General features: G+C 39.4%; 1 protein-coding gene across 1 annotated transcript in view; it reads left to right on the forward strand.

Annotated features, from left to right (window-relative positions):
• Window positions 1–6,009: 6,009 nt before the first annotated feature.
• Window positions 6,010–18,878, forward strand: part of LOC122795078 (collagen alpha-3(IX) chain-like) — a 167,433-nt gene continuing 154,564 nt past the window's right edge. The window contains exons 1-3 of the mRNA XM_044063653.1: window positions 6,010–6,075; window positions 6,503–6,535; window positions 6,625–6,771. Of these exons, the coding sequence (XP_043919588.1) occupies window positions 6,010–6,075; window positions 6,503–6,535; window positions 6,625–6,771 (246 nt within the window). The remainder of the gene's footprint in view (window positions 6,076–6,502; window positions 6,536–6,624; window positions 6,772–18,878) is intronic.

Below are 18,878 nucleotides of genomic sequence, written 5' to 3' on the forward strand. Positions count from 1 at the left end.
TAGGTAATAAGACTAATGTTAGTTTCCTTGAAGCATTAGGGTACTTTTGCCATGGCAAGAGAGGTTTTAAATGTTTCTGTGAGCACTGTGCATAGTTAACCAGCACAGCCTTTTAACACCTTGCCCAGCATGTTGTCTTATATGTTGTATTATATTATATGCAGTAGAAGTAATGGAATAGCAATATTTTTGAATAAATCAAGGAGGTTTATATGACTGAAGATTGTAAAAAACATATCTAAATTGTAATTGTAAATGGTATTTTATTATAAATAAAACAAACTTTCTGCAACTGTGTACTTGGAAAATCAATGCAGGATGAATTTTTCAAAGTAAACCTTTTTGTTTGAGATACAAACCACTGAAGTGTGAAAATAGGCATTGACTGAATTTTCTGGCATCTTACATTTTGAAAGAGTTCTGTTTTCTGGCATGTTGCATTTTGAAAGAGTTCTGGTCAGAGATGTATTCGGCAGAATATCATCATTTGTATGAATATTTCTCTTTAATGTTTCATTGTTCTTACTCTTTATATTGTCAGAATTAGCAAAAGATATCCAACATCCTCTCAAAGACTTTAAGGTCTTGCTTGTGTGTTATTAAGATTTCAAATGCTCACATTTGTAAAACAGAAACCTAGCCCTTTGAATACTTTAACCGTCCAGTTTTACGGTTCACGTAGTCTTAGGAACACAGGAACATACTAGACAAGTGATCATGAGGACGGTATACCTAGCCATGGACGCCTTTGAGCAGACAAACATTAAAAGTGCATGCCACCCTTTTCAAGAGTTTAGTAGTACTCACCTCCCAGTTTGGTGTAAATTGATGGTCAGAATATATTGAGTTAAAAAACTCTCTCTCCAGCAAGTCTTGATTATTTGTTGGTGTAAATATAGGTCCTTAGAGCATGCCACCCTTGTCAAGCGTTTAGTAGTACTCACCTCCCAGTTTGGTGTAAATTGATGGTCAGAATATATTGAGTTAAAAAAACTCTCTCTCCAGCAAGTCTTGATTATTTGTTGGTGTAAATATAGGTCCTTAGAGCAGGTACTTTCTTGAGTCACTGGCTTTGTGAAGAAATAGGATGTCAATAGGACTGGGTCTTTCATGGCTAGAAAAGCAAGTCACAGATGACCACTCTGCATCCTGTGGATTACTGAGTATAAAAAGAATCATGCACATCTATTGGAGTAGTTGAAGGACCTTTAATTTTCCTGTTTAGAAATCTCTGGGCACATTCAAGTTCAGTTACATGCTTGGTTATCTGCACACTAAAGGGGGCATTGTATTCAGTAATGGGTTTGATAAGGGAAGAGTACTGTGGTAGGATGACTTATCTGGATGCTGAAGACAGTCCTATGGAAATTATCTGGGCAGATGGAAGTGTTTCCTGTCTATGTCGAAACAGGATAATTTCATTTAGTTTGTGGCTACCTGAGATAATTTGTGATACAGCATATATGTACAAATTCCAGCCTTTGTTGGAGCTGGTTTGTATCGGTGGATGAGCAGATAAAAGTGCCCTATTTGTACCCATCAACAAACTTGGTCAACCATACTTCTGGGGTATTGGATTGGATGTCTGCAAGCTAAATGTCAGGAAAGGATCCAGAAATGACCCCTGTGGCACACACTAGTTACAATGTTACAATCAGAGAAGGAACCCGGAAACTTTCACAACATGGGATCGATCTGATAGCAATTTTCAATCCAGCAGACAACGTATGGGTTTACATTAAGCTTATCTAATTTTTCTGTAATACCACCTTATGGTATGGTGTCAAAAGCCTTGGTCAGGCATGTTCACAGTCCCTTTAGCCTTTTCAACAAAGCTTACTAGGTTTAGGAGATACAGCCTGCCCTTCACAAAACCAAACTGATTGGGATCTAGACCAGGTAAGTTGCCTGTTTCTGCAAAAATGAGTTCTGCTATGATATGTTACTTGGCATCACATATAATACTGTTGCAGCTGATGGGTATATAATTATCAAGGTCAGTACATGGGGCCATCATTGTGTAGAGCACTCACAGAGGCTATCTACAGACATCAGCAACAAACTTTGTAGATAGGCTGAGGTTGAGCAGTTTAAGTACTGGCTCATTTAGTGCATACCTGGCACTAATGAGAATGCAACCTAGTATGTTGTCCAGTCCCACGGAAGCATTCTTTTTTAGCTTTTGTCAAGAGTTGTAAGACATGCTCCAAGGTGATTTCAGGGGAAATTAAATTCTTAGGGATAATGGGAGCACCAACATGGGTGAGATGGATAAAGTTAACACTAAATTCATCCACCAATTTATTAGCCAGTCGGTCATTGCAGTCCAGTGACCAAAAACTCCTGTTTGTTTACAAATCTAGCAAATCTGCTGAGCATTGTCTGTACTCTACAGGACTGCTAAGGCCTGGAACTCCTTACCTGTATCCACCAGGTCTACACCATTCCTCCCTTCTATCACAACCACTCTGAAAGACTTCCTAGGTAAAATTTGGCTTTGTTCTTGCTCGGTCAGGATAACCTACATCCTTAAATGTGAGCAAGTACCTTTTCCTTCCTTATAGCTTCTTACTTCTCCTTTTTTGCTTACTTCCTTAGTGCTATTTAATTCTCTTCCCTGACTTTCCCTGTAAATATATCATAAGGCTGTTTTTCCTTCACCTCATATTGCAGTTCCTATTTGTATTAGACTAACGTACCTTTAATTTGTCTGCAAACTGTCTAAAACTTCTCTAAATATTAAAAGATTGTGATATACCTTGTATCAATTCTTAACCTATGTTTTTTATAGTATGTCAAAGTTGTTATAATTATTCAAACTGCAGAAGTTTTTGTTTTATTTTTGAAGACGCAAAATTATTGTTTTTAAAAGAATTTGTAATAATTTGGAGCTTTACAACCTGGGCCTCTGCTGAAAATGGACTTCTACCCAGTTAGACTTTCCTGGTAATCAGATGTCAATAAATAAATGGCTGTATCCCTGCTGTCAGAATGAGCTATGATATTATTATGGATGAGCTCAGAGTATTGATGTGGTCGTGTGGAAAGGAGATGGGGATTTCTTGCAAATTTTTATTATTCTCCATCTTTTGATGTACAGTTTATTAATACAGGGGTTCCAGCAGATAGGGTTATTTCTGAATTTACCATAATATTTATTACAGATGGGTAGTGACTTTTCCTTGCAACTGTTCAGGTGCTGGTAAAGGTCAAAGGTGAATACAGCAGCCCTCTCATTTGGAGCCATTTGCAAAGGATTGCTGGGAATTTAGCATAGGTGGTCTTCTACAAGCTGAAGTAGGTTTGTCTTGGAGTAGTCCTTGAAGATTGTCTCGTTTTTTGGGAGGCTAGTACGACTAGACCTGACAGAAAAGATGGCTGACTTGTGGTCTGATTTTATAGGGGATGGGGAGATTCAGGAAGGGTGCAGGTGGGAGCTAAGTTTGTAAGTACCAGGTCAAGTATATTAGAGCCTCTAGTAGGTACATTTACAATTTGCTGCAGTGCATGGGTATTGATGAAGTCTAGGAAATACTGAGTATAACAATTTTAGAGGTGTAAGTGTGACACCCAATGCTTGGGTTGTTAAAGTCCTCTGATAAGAAGGTATTTAGTTTAATATTTAGTGTATCAATGGTGTTGACGTGATTTCTGTGATCTTTGGTCAACACTGATGGGGATCTGTAATAAGCAATAAAGTAATAGTTGGATATTTGTCAGGGTGATTTTGATTTCAGGAGCAAGTAGCTATGTAAATAACCACATTAGTATTGCAATTACAATAACCTGGGCTCCTCAATGTCCTCTTGAAATTCCCCACCAAAACATACATACATCACTGATGTATTTGCATGATTTGCAATTACCACATTTGGCCATCTTTGCAGGTCTTTGACCAAAGGTCATAGATGTTCTCTCTAGAAGCTCTTTGATATAAACCCCTACTGTTTATAAAAAGGGGGGAATTATCTAATGTATCATGTAAATCTATGGGAAGTGTATTTTTCCATGTCCATTGGATAACGTTTTTAACTTCCATAGCTAAAGAATTGTGTTGTAAGACCATTCCAGTTGGAATATTCTTAACTTTTTGTTTAGTAATTTTAATGTTATTGTTACCAGCATCCCTTTGAATGTCATCCAAAATGGGTCTAAAATCTATAGCCCTTCATCTGATGACATCCTGTTGAAACGTGGTAAGCACATCCATGGAGTAACCCCTTTGGACAAATAAATCCATCAAAACCTCCGTTATCCAATGGACATGGAAAAATACACTTCCCATAGATTTACATGATACATTAAGTAAATCCCCCCTTTTTATAAACAGTAGGGGTTTAAATATCAAAGTGCTTCTAGAGAGAACACCTATGACCTTTGGTTAAAGACCTGCAAAGATGGCCAAATGTGGTAATTGCAAAGCATGCAAATACATCAATGATGGCTATGTTTCGGTGGGGAATTTCAAGAGGACATTGAGGAGCCCAGGTTATTGTAATTGCAATACCAACATGGTTATTTACGTAGCTACTTGTTTATCCTGTCCAGCTTTCTATGTTGGCATGACTACAAGAAAGTTGAGACAAAGAATTTTAGAACACAATAGGGATATCAAAAATAAGAAATCAACTAATTCACTATACAATCACACAAAAGACAGTACCAACTTTCAAAAAAAATTATTTTTTGTCATAGACAGACTATACACTAAGGATTTTGGGGGAGACTACAAAACCATCCTGGCGGTCAGGGAATGCCTATGGCAGGTATTATTGGATGCCAGTAGTGCCCCTGGCATTAATGACACCTTATCTCTAGCATGTATTTTGAAACACAAGGCGACTTGTATTTAATACAATGAACCAATAAAATATTTTCTTTTCTCCTTTTTTTGGTAATTGTACAAGGGTTATACCCATTGATTTTCTAATACATCTAATTTTACACATTGTTACTTTTTGTATATATAATTGTGTCTGGTTAAGGTACATTAGAACTTGCTTTATTATTTTGGGTTTTGCTATAGTATTAATTTTGTATGAGGAAGGTTAGAGCTTGAAGTGTATACAAAGCAATTCAATTGACAGTGTAAGGGTTAAATCTTGAAGGCTTGAGAAGATGGATTTATTGCATTCAATTATTTTTGATTATATTGTTAATTGAAAGGTGTACTTAATGACTGTGATTAACCATGGAAAACTGACTCTGAAGATGCCCTACCAGGGTGAAAGCACTTAGTCAGTGGAATTTTACATTTTGTATTCTAAACAAAGGTCTTGGTGATTTCAACCTTATAGTCTGGGCAGAAGGGGGCATAGCTAGTGAACCTGTGTTCTGTGTGTTTGTATATAAATCAAATCTCGAAGTGTGTGTGTGTGTGTGTGTGTGTGTGTGTGTGTGTGTGTGTGTGTGTGTGTGTGTGTGTGTGTGTGTGTGTGCATGTGTGTGTGTCAGCTACTTAGGCAGGGACATGAAGCACTGGTTGGACAGAGAGGGTGCTGGAGGTTTTTGCTTTAAGACTCGGCTGAGAACTTAACCCTATAACTGTGCCAGTAGGGAGTCTTATTTGGGATCTGGAGAGAGGGGGAGAAACCAGCCCCAGACTGACTGTGATCTCTGCTTGCTCTTAAGGGAAATTTTACTTTACTGTGTGTGTACTTGTCATCCTCCCAATGTGAACATCCCTCACTGGTGCTAGTAGTGAGGATTGAGGCTCCTTGATTACTGGGCCACATGCAGGGGCATCACAGCATGTACAGACAAAATTAAGAAAAAGCTAATTTTCAGTCTCTTGTGTTTCTTTTAAATCAACAATTGTAAGTAAAAGGAAACGTTTTTGGAATATTTGACATTGTAAGTGGTAAAAAACTTTTTTAAAGCAGTTTTATTTCACAAAGTACCTAAGGTTACACAAAAATGATTTGCATTACTTCTTGCTTTGGTATCATTCATTCTGCTGACACTAGTACAAATAATTTTGTTGTTGGATTATCATGTCTCTAATTATATATGGCAATTTCCTTTCAACAGGGAGAGTTAGGAGAAGCTGGAATTCTAGGAAAAGAAGGTGACCAGGTAAATTTTGGACTGGAAATAAAGATCTCTGACAGCATTGTACTGAAATTATTTCAGGCTATTTCAAGACATAGTAGAATATGTAGTTTTTCAAAATGCACATTAACAACATACTCAATGATAAAAACAGTGTTTACTTATCTATAACATTGTACTGTTATATTGATTTACAGATTACTATCATTTATTTTAATGATATGAGACATTTAACACCATTTTGCTGTTTGCTGTTTAAAAATGGAGATGATGCACTTGTTTCGATAGTAATAGTTATTTTTTAAGTAATATAAAAATATTTTGTTAATAGTTATAAATATTGCTGCCATTCTTCTGTTTACTCAAGACTTTCTCTGCTATATTATCCTCAGCAGTGGTAATCTGCTATACATATTCAATATCTTTATTAACTTTCATTTTTATTTAAAAGGGTGAAAAAGGATTAAAAGGACCAAAAGGGCAGGTATATGGTATTTCTTTCTTCTTGAGCACTACTGATTTCTAAAATTTCAGAGTATTAAGTAAATTCACAGTTTCATCCTTCTTACGCAGGTTGGTGATAGAGGACCACCTGGCCCACTTGGAATTGTGGGTAACAGAGGTCAACCTGGGGATGCTGGAGCCCGAGGACCAATTGGAGAAAGGGGTCCAATTGGAGATGATGGTCTTATTGGAGAACATGGTCCACCTGGTCCTCCTGTAAGTTTATGGATGCAATAAATCTGTATTACCTTTCATTTCTTGTTCCATCACTTTCTGTTTTTTTTCATTGTAAATATTAGTGCTATTATTTATATAACAAGACAGACATATTTTGGGACAAACTAGGACTGGAATTATACAGCTCCTGCAGTCACCATTATTCACATCAAGAAAACCAGTGTCTAGAACTGGTAGATGGTGAGTTCTAGTCCTCTTAAAATGGAGAAAACAGTTACTCCATTTCAGCAAATTGGCACAAAACAAGATAGAAAACAACAAAAATACACTGCTACTTCTTGTATTTTGCTGAGGGAAAAACATAACTGAGTTTGAAACAAATACACAGTTATGATGGGCCTCATATATTGCTCATAGGCTAAGAATTCAGTGAGGTGAACTGTATCATCCCCAGGATACTTCACTGTATAATATGATGAAGGAATACTATCATGGTTCCTATTACTATATCGTCATTATATCAGCAGCAGCAGCCCACCCTTCTTTCATTTCTACATGGGGTTTGGTGTTATGTCAACAATCACCACATCTCTTGATTCAGAGCCACTCTCCTACCTTCTTCAGCAGTCAGACCTGACTATTGCAGGTCTTCTCTCATATCATCCATCCAGTTCTTGGCTGGATACCATCATGTCCGCGTACCGTTTTCCTTTTTCTCCCAAATCTTTAGCAAATCATCTTTTTCTTTCCTCCACATGTGGCCAAACCACTGTAATCTGTTCTCTTTCACATTTTCTGCAACTGGGTCTACTTTGAGCCTATTTTGGATTCTGCTCTGGTGGCCTCATTTCTGCATTTGTTCCACAATGTATATTTTAAAATGAATCTTTGTCACCATAATGAATATCTTACTACTTATCTTGGCACTTTATCTCCATTACCTCAAGGAACTTCAGGCACTCGGACATCAATGTCCATGTATCTGTGCCATACAGAAGCACTGGTCACACCACTGTTTGTACACCTCTCTCTTCTGCATCTTTGACATTTTTTTCTGGCTGCTGAACCTCTGATTCTGGCTTTAACTTTCTCATTCACACTTCCCTTCTCCTCATCCATGCCTGCCAGATTCTTGAAGCTGTTAATATGTGTCACTATTTCTCTTCTACCTCAGTGTTCAGCTTCGTCTATTTTTACTCATTTGTTGTCATGGCGACTGCCTTATCTGTACTGTGTTTCCTCCCATGTGCCTTCAGTTTTGCATTACAGTCAGCTACTATGTATTACAACTGTGAAGTGACAAGAGGTATTCACATAAAAATGTATAAATATGTGATTGTACAGTTGTGTCACCCAGGGAAGACAATAAAGGGCAGCATCAAAGTTACATGAATGTCCAACATGCAATAATAGATTTAACCTGAAAACAAAAATGTAAATAAAGTTAAAAGATGCATCAAAACTCCAAAACTAACAAGCCTTGGATCTTAAAGTATTGAATATTTATATGTTTTTGTGAAGACAAATGTAATGTGACAAACACACAGCTTTGGGTTAAAACTCATAGATTTTATAAATCCCTCATAATATTTCCTGTTGGTTTCCACCCAGTGGCTACTAACCATCATATTCCCTCCATCAGTTATTCTACTAAACCTTATGTCAGAGCTGATCATATGAATTGCTATTCATAGGATCCAACCAGTGTCATACGTTAGGCCTTGTACGTGACATTCATGCTACAATGTGCAAAGCAGCCATGGTCCTGTCCTTTATCAATACAATCTTCATGTAATCCTGTGGTCCTGTCCCTTATAGATAAAATCTCCATGTAATCACATACTCCAAGACCTTCCTACTGAAGAGTTGTGAGCAGGTTTAAGGGTTGTGATTCATTTCACGTTGTGATTCATTTCCTCCCACGTGACAACTCCTACAGGTTTCCAGGCTGCTGATGGAGTCTGACATTGATTTGTTATGCCAGTGAAGCTGACTATCACTTCCTATTGTTTTAATTGCACACTGAGAGTACCAATGGCTGACAAAATGCTCTTATTATTTCTGAGTGTTTCTTCTTACCCCACAATTATGAGACTGTGGAGGTCATATACATATGAATAAGGAGGGGTGTTGGTGAAGTTCATGATTGACATGGGAGAACAACGGGATCATATTTTCTGTTGAGAGTTGACTAACTGACCAGTTGTGGGCAGACATTTGCTATGCACCTTTCCAAGCACCTGCAGGAAATGGAGAGACCACAAAGGTTCCTCACAAGGAAAATTCAAGGTCTTCAGCATCTGTCCTATGTGGAATGTCTGAAATCACAGTCACTTTATTCTGTTTCATACAGACTACTCAGAGACAATCACTGCCTTGCATATAACGCAATCTCTGACCCTGCTTTATTGGAAATGTTGCATATACACAAGTCAAATGGTATATGGGGTTACTCGCTCTAAAGACCTTAACCTGGTATATGACATTAATAGAACCTGCTGGAGGGACAGTGTCTCCCAGAGGTTAGTACCATACCTTTGGAACAGAGTCCCACTTCATGTCAAACAGAGAACCTCATTGGCCCTCTTCAAATGCAATCTGGATGATTGGATGGGCAACCATTAGTTCACCCCAGGGGATCCACCTGTGTCCCTCTTGGACAGGGGCAATAGGTGCTGATAAAGGTAGAACATGGCTAGGCTTGTAAGGGCCTTTACACCATTAGCCTAGTTAACTTCCTATGATCCTTTTCAGAATCACTAAGTCAACTTCACTGAAATTATTTAAGGTTATATATTTGGATATGGTCAGGGCTTTTGACACCATCCCCCCAACATAGAGTTATCTCAATGATGACAGAAAATGGTATGAATCACTAAGTTGCAAGATGAGTACAAAGAACTGGTTATGTCATAGTTCATGCAGAGTTAGGCTTGATGAAACCTTGTCTAGAGACCTGTTCTTTTTAGTATGTTTATGGCATGTTTTCTAAGCCTAATAAGTTATGGTTGTGTAAATATGCCAATGACTCTAAAATGTATTCATTTGCAACATCCTGTAATGAACACTATGTATTACATGGATATTTGAATGACTTATAATGACTTATATCTGTGGGCTGTTTCTAATAGTATGAAGTTTAATGTTAAGGAGGAATGCATTATGCTTTCTACATAGGGAGCTGGATGTTATCCAGGACTTGGGAATAAAAGTTGATAATAAATTACACTTTGATTTACATCTAATGAAGATTTTTTTAAAGGTGCTATTATGAACACAAAGCCTATTTAAATTTGTTGTTAGTAGGGGTAAGGATATTTATTTTATTTATTTTGCTTTACATTTGTTTACCGGGAAAGTCCGACTAGACACATGTCCTTTTTCAGTGGACGCCTGGGGAGAAAAGATCCACATTGATATATCAATACCTATTTATATCAATACCTATTTATAAAGCAGTAAAAAACTTGTTATGGAATTTGGCACTTCCATTTGTATGTAGAATCGTATACAGCTGGATAGATTAGAAAGGGTTCAGAAATATTTCACCAAATTAGAGGTCTTAGGAGTATGAAATATAACAGTATGTTGAAGATATTGACTCTTTTTTCTATTAAATATAGACTGATGTGGGGTGACGTAATTGTTTTACACAAATAAAGAAAAAACAAGCAGTGGCAAAAACGGCAAGGGTATACACAAAACAAACTGACAAAGAAAAAACACCAGTAGCACCAGAAAAAAAAGGTCTTTTAGCGTAAAACACTTATTCGCTATTCGTCAGAATGACTTCATCAGAAAAATGATAAATAACCATTTAACCACACTTTAAATACAATAATCAATTAAAAAGGGATCAATCAAGCCTTTCTAACAATTTACCCTTAAAGTAAACATCCCACAGATCAGATTAAAATAAACTTGTTAAAGTCATGAATGAACAAGTATACAAATAAAAATAAAAATAAAACACTCATTACTTAATATTTATTTTTCTATTTTTTAAAAAACACTTTATGTTGACAGTATCATTCAACCCAGGATATATATGAGGCAAGTCTAAGTTGCCATTCTGCCTCCTTTTGCTCCACTGTACTCTTAAAGTCTCCACCCCCAATGTCTTTATTAACTAATTCAAGAACTGAGAATGTGAATATCTTCCAATTTACACACACTGCAGAATGCTTGTATAATCTATTATTAGAATGTTTTGTCCTAAAAGCGTATAGATGCTTCAAAATCCACTTTCTCAAACATCTAGTGGACATGCCCACATAAAATGTTGGCATCCACCACACATGGCCACATAAATAATGCCTTCTGTACTACAGTCTATCCTGGCCAGAACAGTGATATTGTAGTCATGATGCTGCAAAAAAATGTGGGGTCTTACTTGAATGTGACTGCATGCCTTACAGCCCATGCATTTGAACATACCAACACTGCCAATGTCCAAAAGGAGGCAGAATGGCAACTTAGGCTTGTCTCTTATATATATCCTGGGTTGAATGATACTGTCAACATAAAGTGTTTTTTTATTTTTAATAGAAAAATAAATATTAGGTAATGAGTGTTTTATTTTTATTTTTATTTGTATACTTGTTCATTCATGAATTTAACAAGTTTATTTTAATCTGATCTGTGGGATGTTCACTTTAAGGGTAAATTGTTAAAAAGGCTTGATTGGTCCCTTTTTAATTGATTATTGTATTTAAAGTGTGGTTAAATGGTTATTTATCATTTTTCTGATGAAGTCATTCTGACGAATAGCGAATAAAAGTGTTTTACGCTAAAAGACCTTGTTTTTTTCTGGTGCTACTGGTGTTTTTTTCATTGTTTTATACAAATGTTTTCACAAGGAAAGTTATGGTGTTAGTGTGAGGATAAATAAAAGATGTAATTAGGTAGCTACAAGGAACAATAACAGCCTTGGTATTACAATATTCTTCCACTTTCTAGAGCTGGTAGATGGTGAGTAATATTCCTCTTAAAATTAGAAAGCTTGACTCTGCTGTTCTTTTCAAAATGGGATTTGATGCTTCGATAGGAGAAAGAGCGTTTAATGCTGGGTATGCTGGCAGCAAGCTCTTTGAAGGTCTTTCTAGTTTCTGAATTTGATTCTGTAATACTGAATACTGAAGCCCATGGTTTATAAATAAAAGACTGAAATTATGTAATAAATGTGCCAGTTATTAAAAGTGCATGAAGCATAATGCGGTGTGCTGCACATATTCCTTTCAGATAGATGGCCAACTATAGTATAGCAATGAATGTTCTTAATTTATCATGACAATGCATTTGCAGAGGAAGGAAACATTCCTGTATAGACTGTGCAGAGGCCATGCCCCCAAATCCTGACTGTATTTACATTCTATTAACGAGGATGCCCAGCCTTGAAAACTGAGAAGGCTTCTGTATTGTGGGAATAAAGATTACTTCCTTTCACCTATTGTATCATACCCTCACAGTTAGAGTGCAAAATTCTGAAGGCTATGGGGCACAAGAGGCCTGCATTCCTCAGCATTATTAATTCTTCTTTTATCTGATCTTTTAGGTAGTCTTTACTTTCTGGTATAACGTACAGCTGAGCTTCTTTAGAGTTGTACCTTACAATCTTTTAATCATTTCCATTTTTGCTTCTGCCAAATAACTTTCTGTAATGTCAGTTTTGATAACATTAATGAAACCCATTATGTGATGCGTTAGTCTCATTAGCTACTAGCAATGCACTTATCTGAGATAATTTTTGTTGGCACAGTTGCTGAGCCATATATCACTATTTTAGTGGTAGGCTGCCTCGGTACATGGTTAAAGCCCATGAGAGATCTATCATTTAGTAAACTGTTTATCCTGGAATGCATTTTCCCAGATTCCAACTTCCAGAAATGAGCAAACCCTAAAAAGCTTTGAAAGTCTCTGCTGCACTATGAGAGTACAGTAACATAAGTATATTTTTGTCACTGTTGCATAATGCTTTGGTTTTCCCAACTATTGTGCAAACACGGAGATGGTGAATATAATTATAGGGCTGTGGTCAGATCTCCCCTAATGAAGGGGGAAGGGTATTTTAAGGGGGTTCCCTGTGAAAAAAAATTCATGATGTCACCTGCAGGATTTATGAGTGTGTTATTCAGCAATTTTAACTTCCATTGTACTATCAGTGGGTTTTCTGTGAAGTGTTTTAAGGGACCCCATGTATATTAGCATATCTACCAGAATATTCATGTAAAACACAAAGGTTGCTTATTAAAAATGTCATTTAAATTAAAACTTTTCCTAGCTGAATAGGGAGGGGGAAAATAAATAACAAATTATTTTTAATGTCAACACTGTTTTTGCTTGAATGTAATTTTAAGATGGCACATCTAGTCAACAACGCAAATTAAACTAGTCCAGGTTTTAAAAATAGAGAGAGCTATGGGTGTAAGGATTTTCTGAGGGAAAGAGTATCTTGTAAACATTATCCCCAGGATTCACGAAGCCTCCGTGTAAGAGTTATAACTCTTACACGGAGGCTGCAGTTAAACTGAGTGATGTCAGCATGCTCTGCATATTCATGAGAGCATGCTGAATCACACCTAAGTCGAACACGGCCGTGTAAGACAGTAGGGGGCGTGTCCGTAGGCTGAGCCCTGCAAGCGGACACGCCCCCAGAAGTGTAAAAGTGCCCAAAGTACACACCCACAACAGAGTCCACGGAAATGTGAATAAACACAACACAACACATGCCCCTACAGACCATAAACATATAAAAGAAATATAAATGAACATGTCATATTTTTTTTAAATTGTAAAGATGTTTAACCGTGAGTGCGCTCATTTGCGCGGGCGTGCCCGTAGCGCAGCTACAGTTAGCAGTCAGTGGGAAAGCATATAAGAACTACATATGCAAAATAAGCCAGGAAGCAATAGCGAAGCGGTAGAGATGCTGGCTGCAGAGCAGGCATGGTTCGAGCCCCCACAACACAAATTTTTTTTTTCTCAAAATAAGCAGGAAACAAGTCCCTGACACATATATGTACACATAAAACCAGAATATATGTAAAATGCAATTTAATAGCCTATTTATATTGAATAAATGTGAGCTAAGAAATGAATATAAACTGCCAGATATGCCCATAGCTGAGCTACAGTTCAACAGAGTGAGGTTATGTGCCCGTAGATAAGCATAGGTTTAACTGGTGCAAAATGAGTGCCTGTAGCCGAGCAGTGGTTTACCACGCTAAATATATGTGCCCCTAATTGAGCTAAGTGGCATATGCGTGTCAATAGCCAAATGAGTGTTAAACCGGCGTACCCCGTTTGCGCGGAGCTGCGCATCGCGCAAACGAGCTAACCGACGGGCAACGGTGAGCAAGCCGTATCCAAAATGCCTTTACACAGACACACCCCTCAACATGTCTAGACAGTCATGAAAAATAAAAAGCAGTGGCCAGGTTCGAACCCAGGATACTATACACCATAGTCAAGGTACAGAACCACTAAGCCATGACAGCAGTTCCTAGAAATGCAATATTAGCTCATATATAGGAATGAATACAAACTACAGCATGACAATGCAGGTTTACTGAAGTTGATACAATTCCAAACTGGCCAATCACAGATATGTGCGGGAAAAATGGACTATATAAGCCCCATAGGCGGAATACACAGCATAAACGATTGTAGAACAGACCTGCAGTTAGAATGTCAGGTGTAGGTGAGGGTAGTCGCCTTCCGGCGCAGAGGTGGGGTGTTGAGGAGTCCAGGTACATGGCCTGGCTCCTAGTCCACAACCATGAGGCCCAACTCATGCAGGGCCAGGTCCTTTGGGGAGCGTACAAGGCTGAGGCGTGGGACCAGTTGGCTCATGAACTCACCAGTGCCACAGGAATTCCTAGGACAGGTGAGCAGGTCCGTCACCACCATGCGGACCTGAAGAGACGTAAGCAGGACCAACTGAACCGTTGGATCCAGGAGGCCCGGCAATCACCCAACGCCCCACCACTGAGTAAGTATAAATCAATTATGTTTGTAGAAAGTTAAACTACCTGAAATCATGGAGATGTGTATTCCAATATTACTTCATTTATATTACAGCTGCAGGTGTCCGTTCTGCGAACCGCAGAGCCTATGCTGATAGGCTGGTGCGGTTGCGCCACCAGGCAGGTCAGTAATCCACTACTAGTAACTGTAAAGATATATAAATGTATGACAGTTAGCATAAGAGTGCAGTGTAGCCAGGAAGGAATTAAATCTGCAACTCACAGAGTGTGAAAGTGTATGCAAGTATTGCCTGATTACAACAGTTCCCAGCCTGTAAGTTGAAACTAATCATGAGACTGTCCAACACATATTTTAAATAAAACTGCCCTGCCTGTAAGAAAATAGTACACAACCTGCAGCAGCAGGTAAAGTATAACAGCAGAAGAGGATGAATTCACATGTGTGAGATATATTCCTGTGGAAATACTGAAACATGACAGAAGTGAGAGTGCTGGAAAGAACTGTAATAATTTCTGTTAAAACATGTCAATAAAGCCTAGAAGTACCAGTCTGAATAGTAACATGAAAGCAAGTGAGAGAGTGTGAGAAAGTGTCACGAATACAGCACTACAGTAGTAATAACCCCTGAATAAACTATACTGCAGTCAGGACATAATTAAATGCATGTGAGACCCAGAACCAAACAGAAACATCTGTTCAAAGTGTTGCTGCATGTGGAATGTGTACACCAAAATCTGGATATGCTGCTCCCAGTCTGAAATATGCAGATAGTATGACTGTCTGATATACCAAACATCCACACCTGTCTACAGTTATAGAAAGAACAGTTAACAGGAGATGTATCTGCACAAACTTCGATATGAATCGTGTATGAACAGCAATAAAATGTAGAGTTATGTTGCAGTAACAGTCCCATCTACAAGGTTAAGTAGTTAACATATAGGACACTGTAGTCAGAACAGTAGTGTGTATATAACTGTAGCTATTAGAAATGTACAGCATATGTGGTTGTATTGAAGGTGTTAATAATATGTCTGATTTACCCCACCCTCTAACCATCTATAATCCATTCCACGGGAAAATGGTCGGTGGAATCACAAATACCACCCCTGGACATCTGTCCTGTTGGGTCATATATATTTGCATGTCTGTTGATGCATCCGCCCCGTTCATACATCCACACCTGATGGCCTGTTGCCATCAATCAACCCTGCATGTTGTTGGACTGTGTATTACTGTTAAAATTATGCATGTGCTATGCACGCTGTTCAATGGTGTGAATAACTGGGTGTGTGGTTAATGGGAATACTAATGCATGCTGTTACAACTAACTGTGAATGGTATTTATATGTCACTAACCCAAACTGTCATGACATAATGCAAAACATAGAACGACAGGAAAGGTGGGTTCCGGCGGACCCACCTCTCCCACCTCAGCTGGCGAGTGCACCTGGCACTAGTGCCCAGTCCGGACCCTCCTCCGGTGGCCCTGTGCCACCTGCGGGTGGAAGCGCTGCAGGGACGGGCTCGCCCCCTCTGCAAGTGTGGCCGGAGGAGATCCACCACTCACCCTCCGTAGCGTCCGGACTGTGGTGCGTAGGGAGATTCGGGACTCTGTCCTTGAGCCCCTACGCCAGCTCGAGGCACGGGTGGCGCAACTAACGGGCTTGCCGTTGCCCGCCTACACAGCCCCCAGCACAGCCCCGTCCTGGGCAGTGAAGGAACAGTGGCAACTGCCTATGGGTGGGGATATCAGTTCCACTGTTGCCATCTGTGGGCTCATGGGCTCTGGACATCCCAACCTTCGTCCCCGTCAATTGTGTAACCCCCCCACATGTGTCATACACCGCCCCTGTATGCGTCTTGTTTGTCTTGTCTGTTAACCTACCCAACCTACCTCCCCAGCTGTACCGACTACCTTCACCTAACATACCACTCTCACCTGAAAAAAAAAAAAGGGCACTCTGTACCCACAAAAAAATTACGCCCCATACATAGCTGCCCATTCCGCACACATGTCTACTGGACATGGAACCCATCAATTCCAATTGGCTGTACAACAGGTATTATTGTTGTCCTGACACCTCTCTCAGGGGTGGAAGGTTTCAAATGTCACACCAAATTACATACATATGCACAGCTGTTGCTGATGAAGAAATGGGCAGCTATGGTCCTTACCTACATCCCTCCTGCACATCCCAAGCTTGTTTCCCTACTGTCTTACCCTCTTTCTGACCCCTTTTTCACCACTTTCCTGTCTCCCCGTTTTCTTTTCTTTCAAAGAAAATAGCGCGGGTGTGCGCAAGAGTAAGCACGTTTAAGCGGTTGTAAGCGGGTGTGCGCTTGTGTGCGCGGAGCTAACCGCCAGTGCGCATGCGTGAGCTCCGCGCAAACCAGAGCTAACCCGGTTACAACTGCTTAAAAGTGCCTTAGGCACTTTGATTGACAGGTCCTGTACTCAGTTCAAAAGAAAAATAAAATCCCACTGTGAGTCCCGAACCCAGAACCTTGGCAACTATAGTCTGCATGACTTACCACTAAGCCATGACTCTTATATAGAAACACTGTGCTAAAGTAAATATATCATTTAACAGTAGGAATGAATGTAAAGGGAATATTGATGTGTAGTACACAAAGCATGACATTTAGAATCACAAACAAAACTGGTGGATTTCCATAATAGTAGTGTGTGAACAGAAACAGCCATGCTAGTTGGAAGCTAGTAGGTAATAATGTCACCATAGCACCTTGCAAGACACACACACTCACAGCAGGATAAGCACTGCCCATACCCCACAACCTCTTACAGGAACACATCCGGACCAAGTAATAAAATATGTGGAGCAAAGGCCCAAAACCAGGGACACATTACAAATAAAGTTACAACAAATGCAGACAGTTCAGAAAGTAACAGGGTCTACACCTTGTGGGATGTTTGGAAGGGTATGCAGTCTGGAACTTGAATGTTTGTCACCATATTCTGACTTGAGCCCAGACTGACTTGCCAGATAAAGGTGTGCATGAGATAATGACTAAATTATGAGGCAGAAATGTGGACAGCCTGCAAATATCTGTACACATGACGGGTCCAACACCACCATATTTGAATAGTTAAGAACCTAGACATAGCAACAGTGAATGTCTTACAGGGATGCCCCACAGACCCCATGTGAAATGTACAAACAGTAGGCAGAAAGGTGTAACACATGCAATGGTAACTATGGAGTCCGGAAAGTATTCACCTCTTGCATGGCAGAAAAAGTGTAGTAATACCTATGCTCATGCTAACCCACAGTCACAACTGCAGCATACCAGACATATTAATGGGTGCACCCCACTGATATGTACCATTCCATGAGGCACATAACTGGTGAACCTGAAAGCCTCTGGGGCCTGCTCAGCAGCATACCCACATATGCTAATAGATGTCAAGGCCCACACCATGGCCAGACCACACTGCATGCTGTAACACCCTAGCAGATATAGCAAGCATTCCAGGGTGTGAATGTACATGGGAAATAGGAAAGCTACAGCAGCACACTACAGTCAAGACACCTAGCAGGCACACCAGTACTGACAGTAAAGGGCAACTATTGAAGCCTTAGCAACAGAGTGCAAGCAAAGGTGAAAGGAAAGCACACACACACACACACGCACACATCAACAATAGTAGTAGTTGTTAGTGTACATACACAGTCAGTACAGGAACCTGGAGAAATGAATGGAGGAATGTTAACCCACAACCCACCGAGTAAAATTAGAGATACCAACCTTTACACTCACAGAATGTTGTCCACAGCATAACAGCATGGTCCCTGCCATTAACATCTGAAAGGGCTACGCCTATTTCACACACCCTTTTATAGCACAGTTCTGAAATCACAGTGAGAACTGCAATCAGTACACAACAGGCTGCATGCAATTAGCAAATGCTGGCTAACAATTGGTGCAGAGGCCATCACATGGGCATATGCAGATACCTACAAACGTATGCTGTATTCCATGTCCACGCATGCAATAAGTACATTGCACCCGGAGAGAGAAAGAGAGACAGAGAGAGAGAGAGAGAGAGAGAGAGAGAGAGAGAGAGAGGGAGAACCACACCCAAAACTAGACTGCAACTAAGCAGACAGACAGGAATCCCCAGCAACAGCTACCTG

The sequence above is a fragment of the Protopterus annectens genome, chromosome 2.part1, assembly GCF_019279795.1.
Source record: "Protopterus annectens isolate FY-2018-M chromosome 2.part1, PAN1.0, whole genome shotgun sequence".
In the NCBI taxonomy this organism is placed as follows: Eukaryota; Metazoa; Chordata; order Ceratodontiformes; family Protopteridae; genus Protopterus; species Protopterus annectens.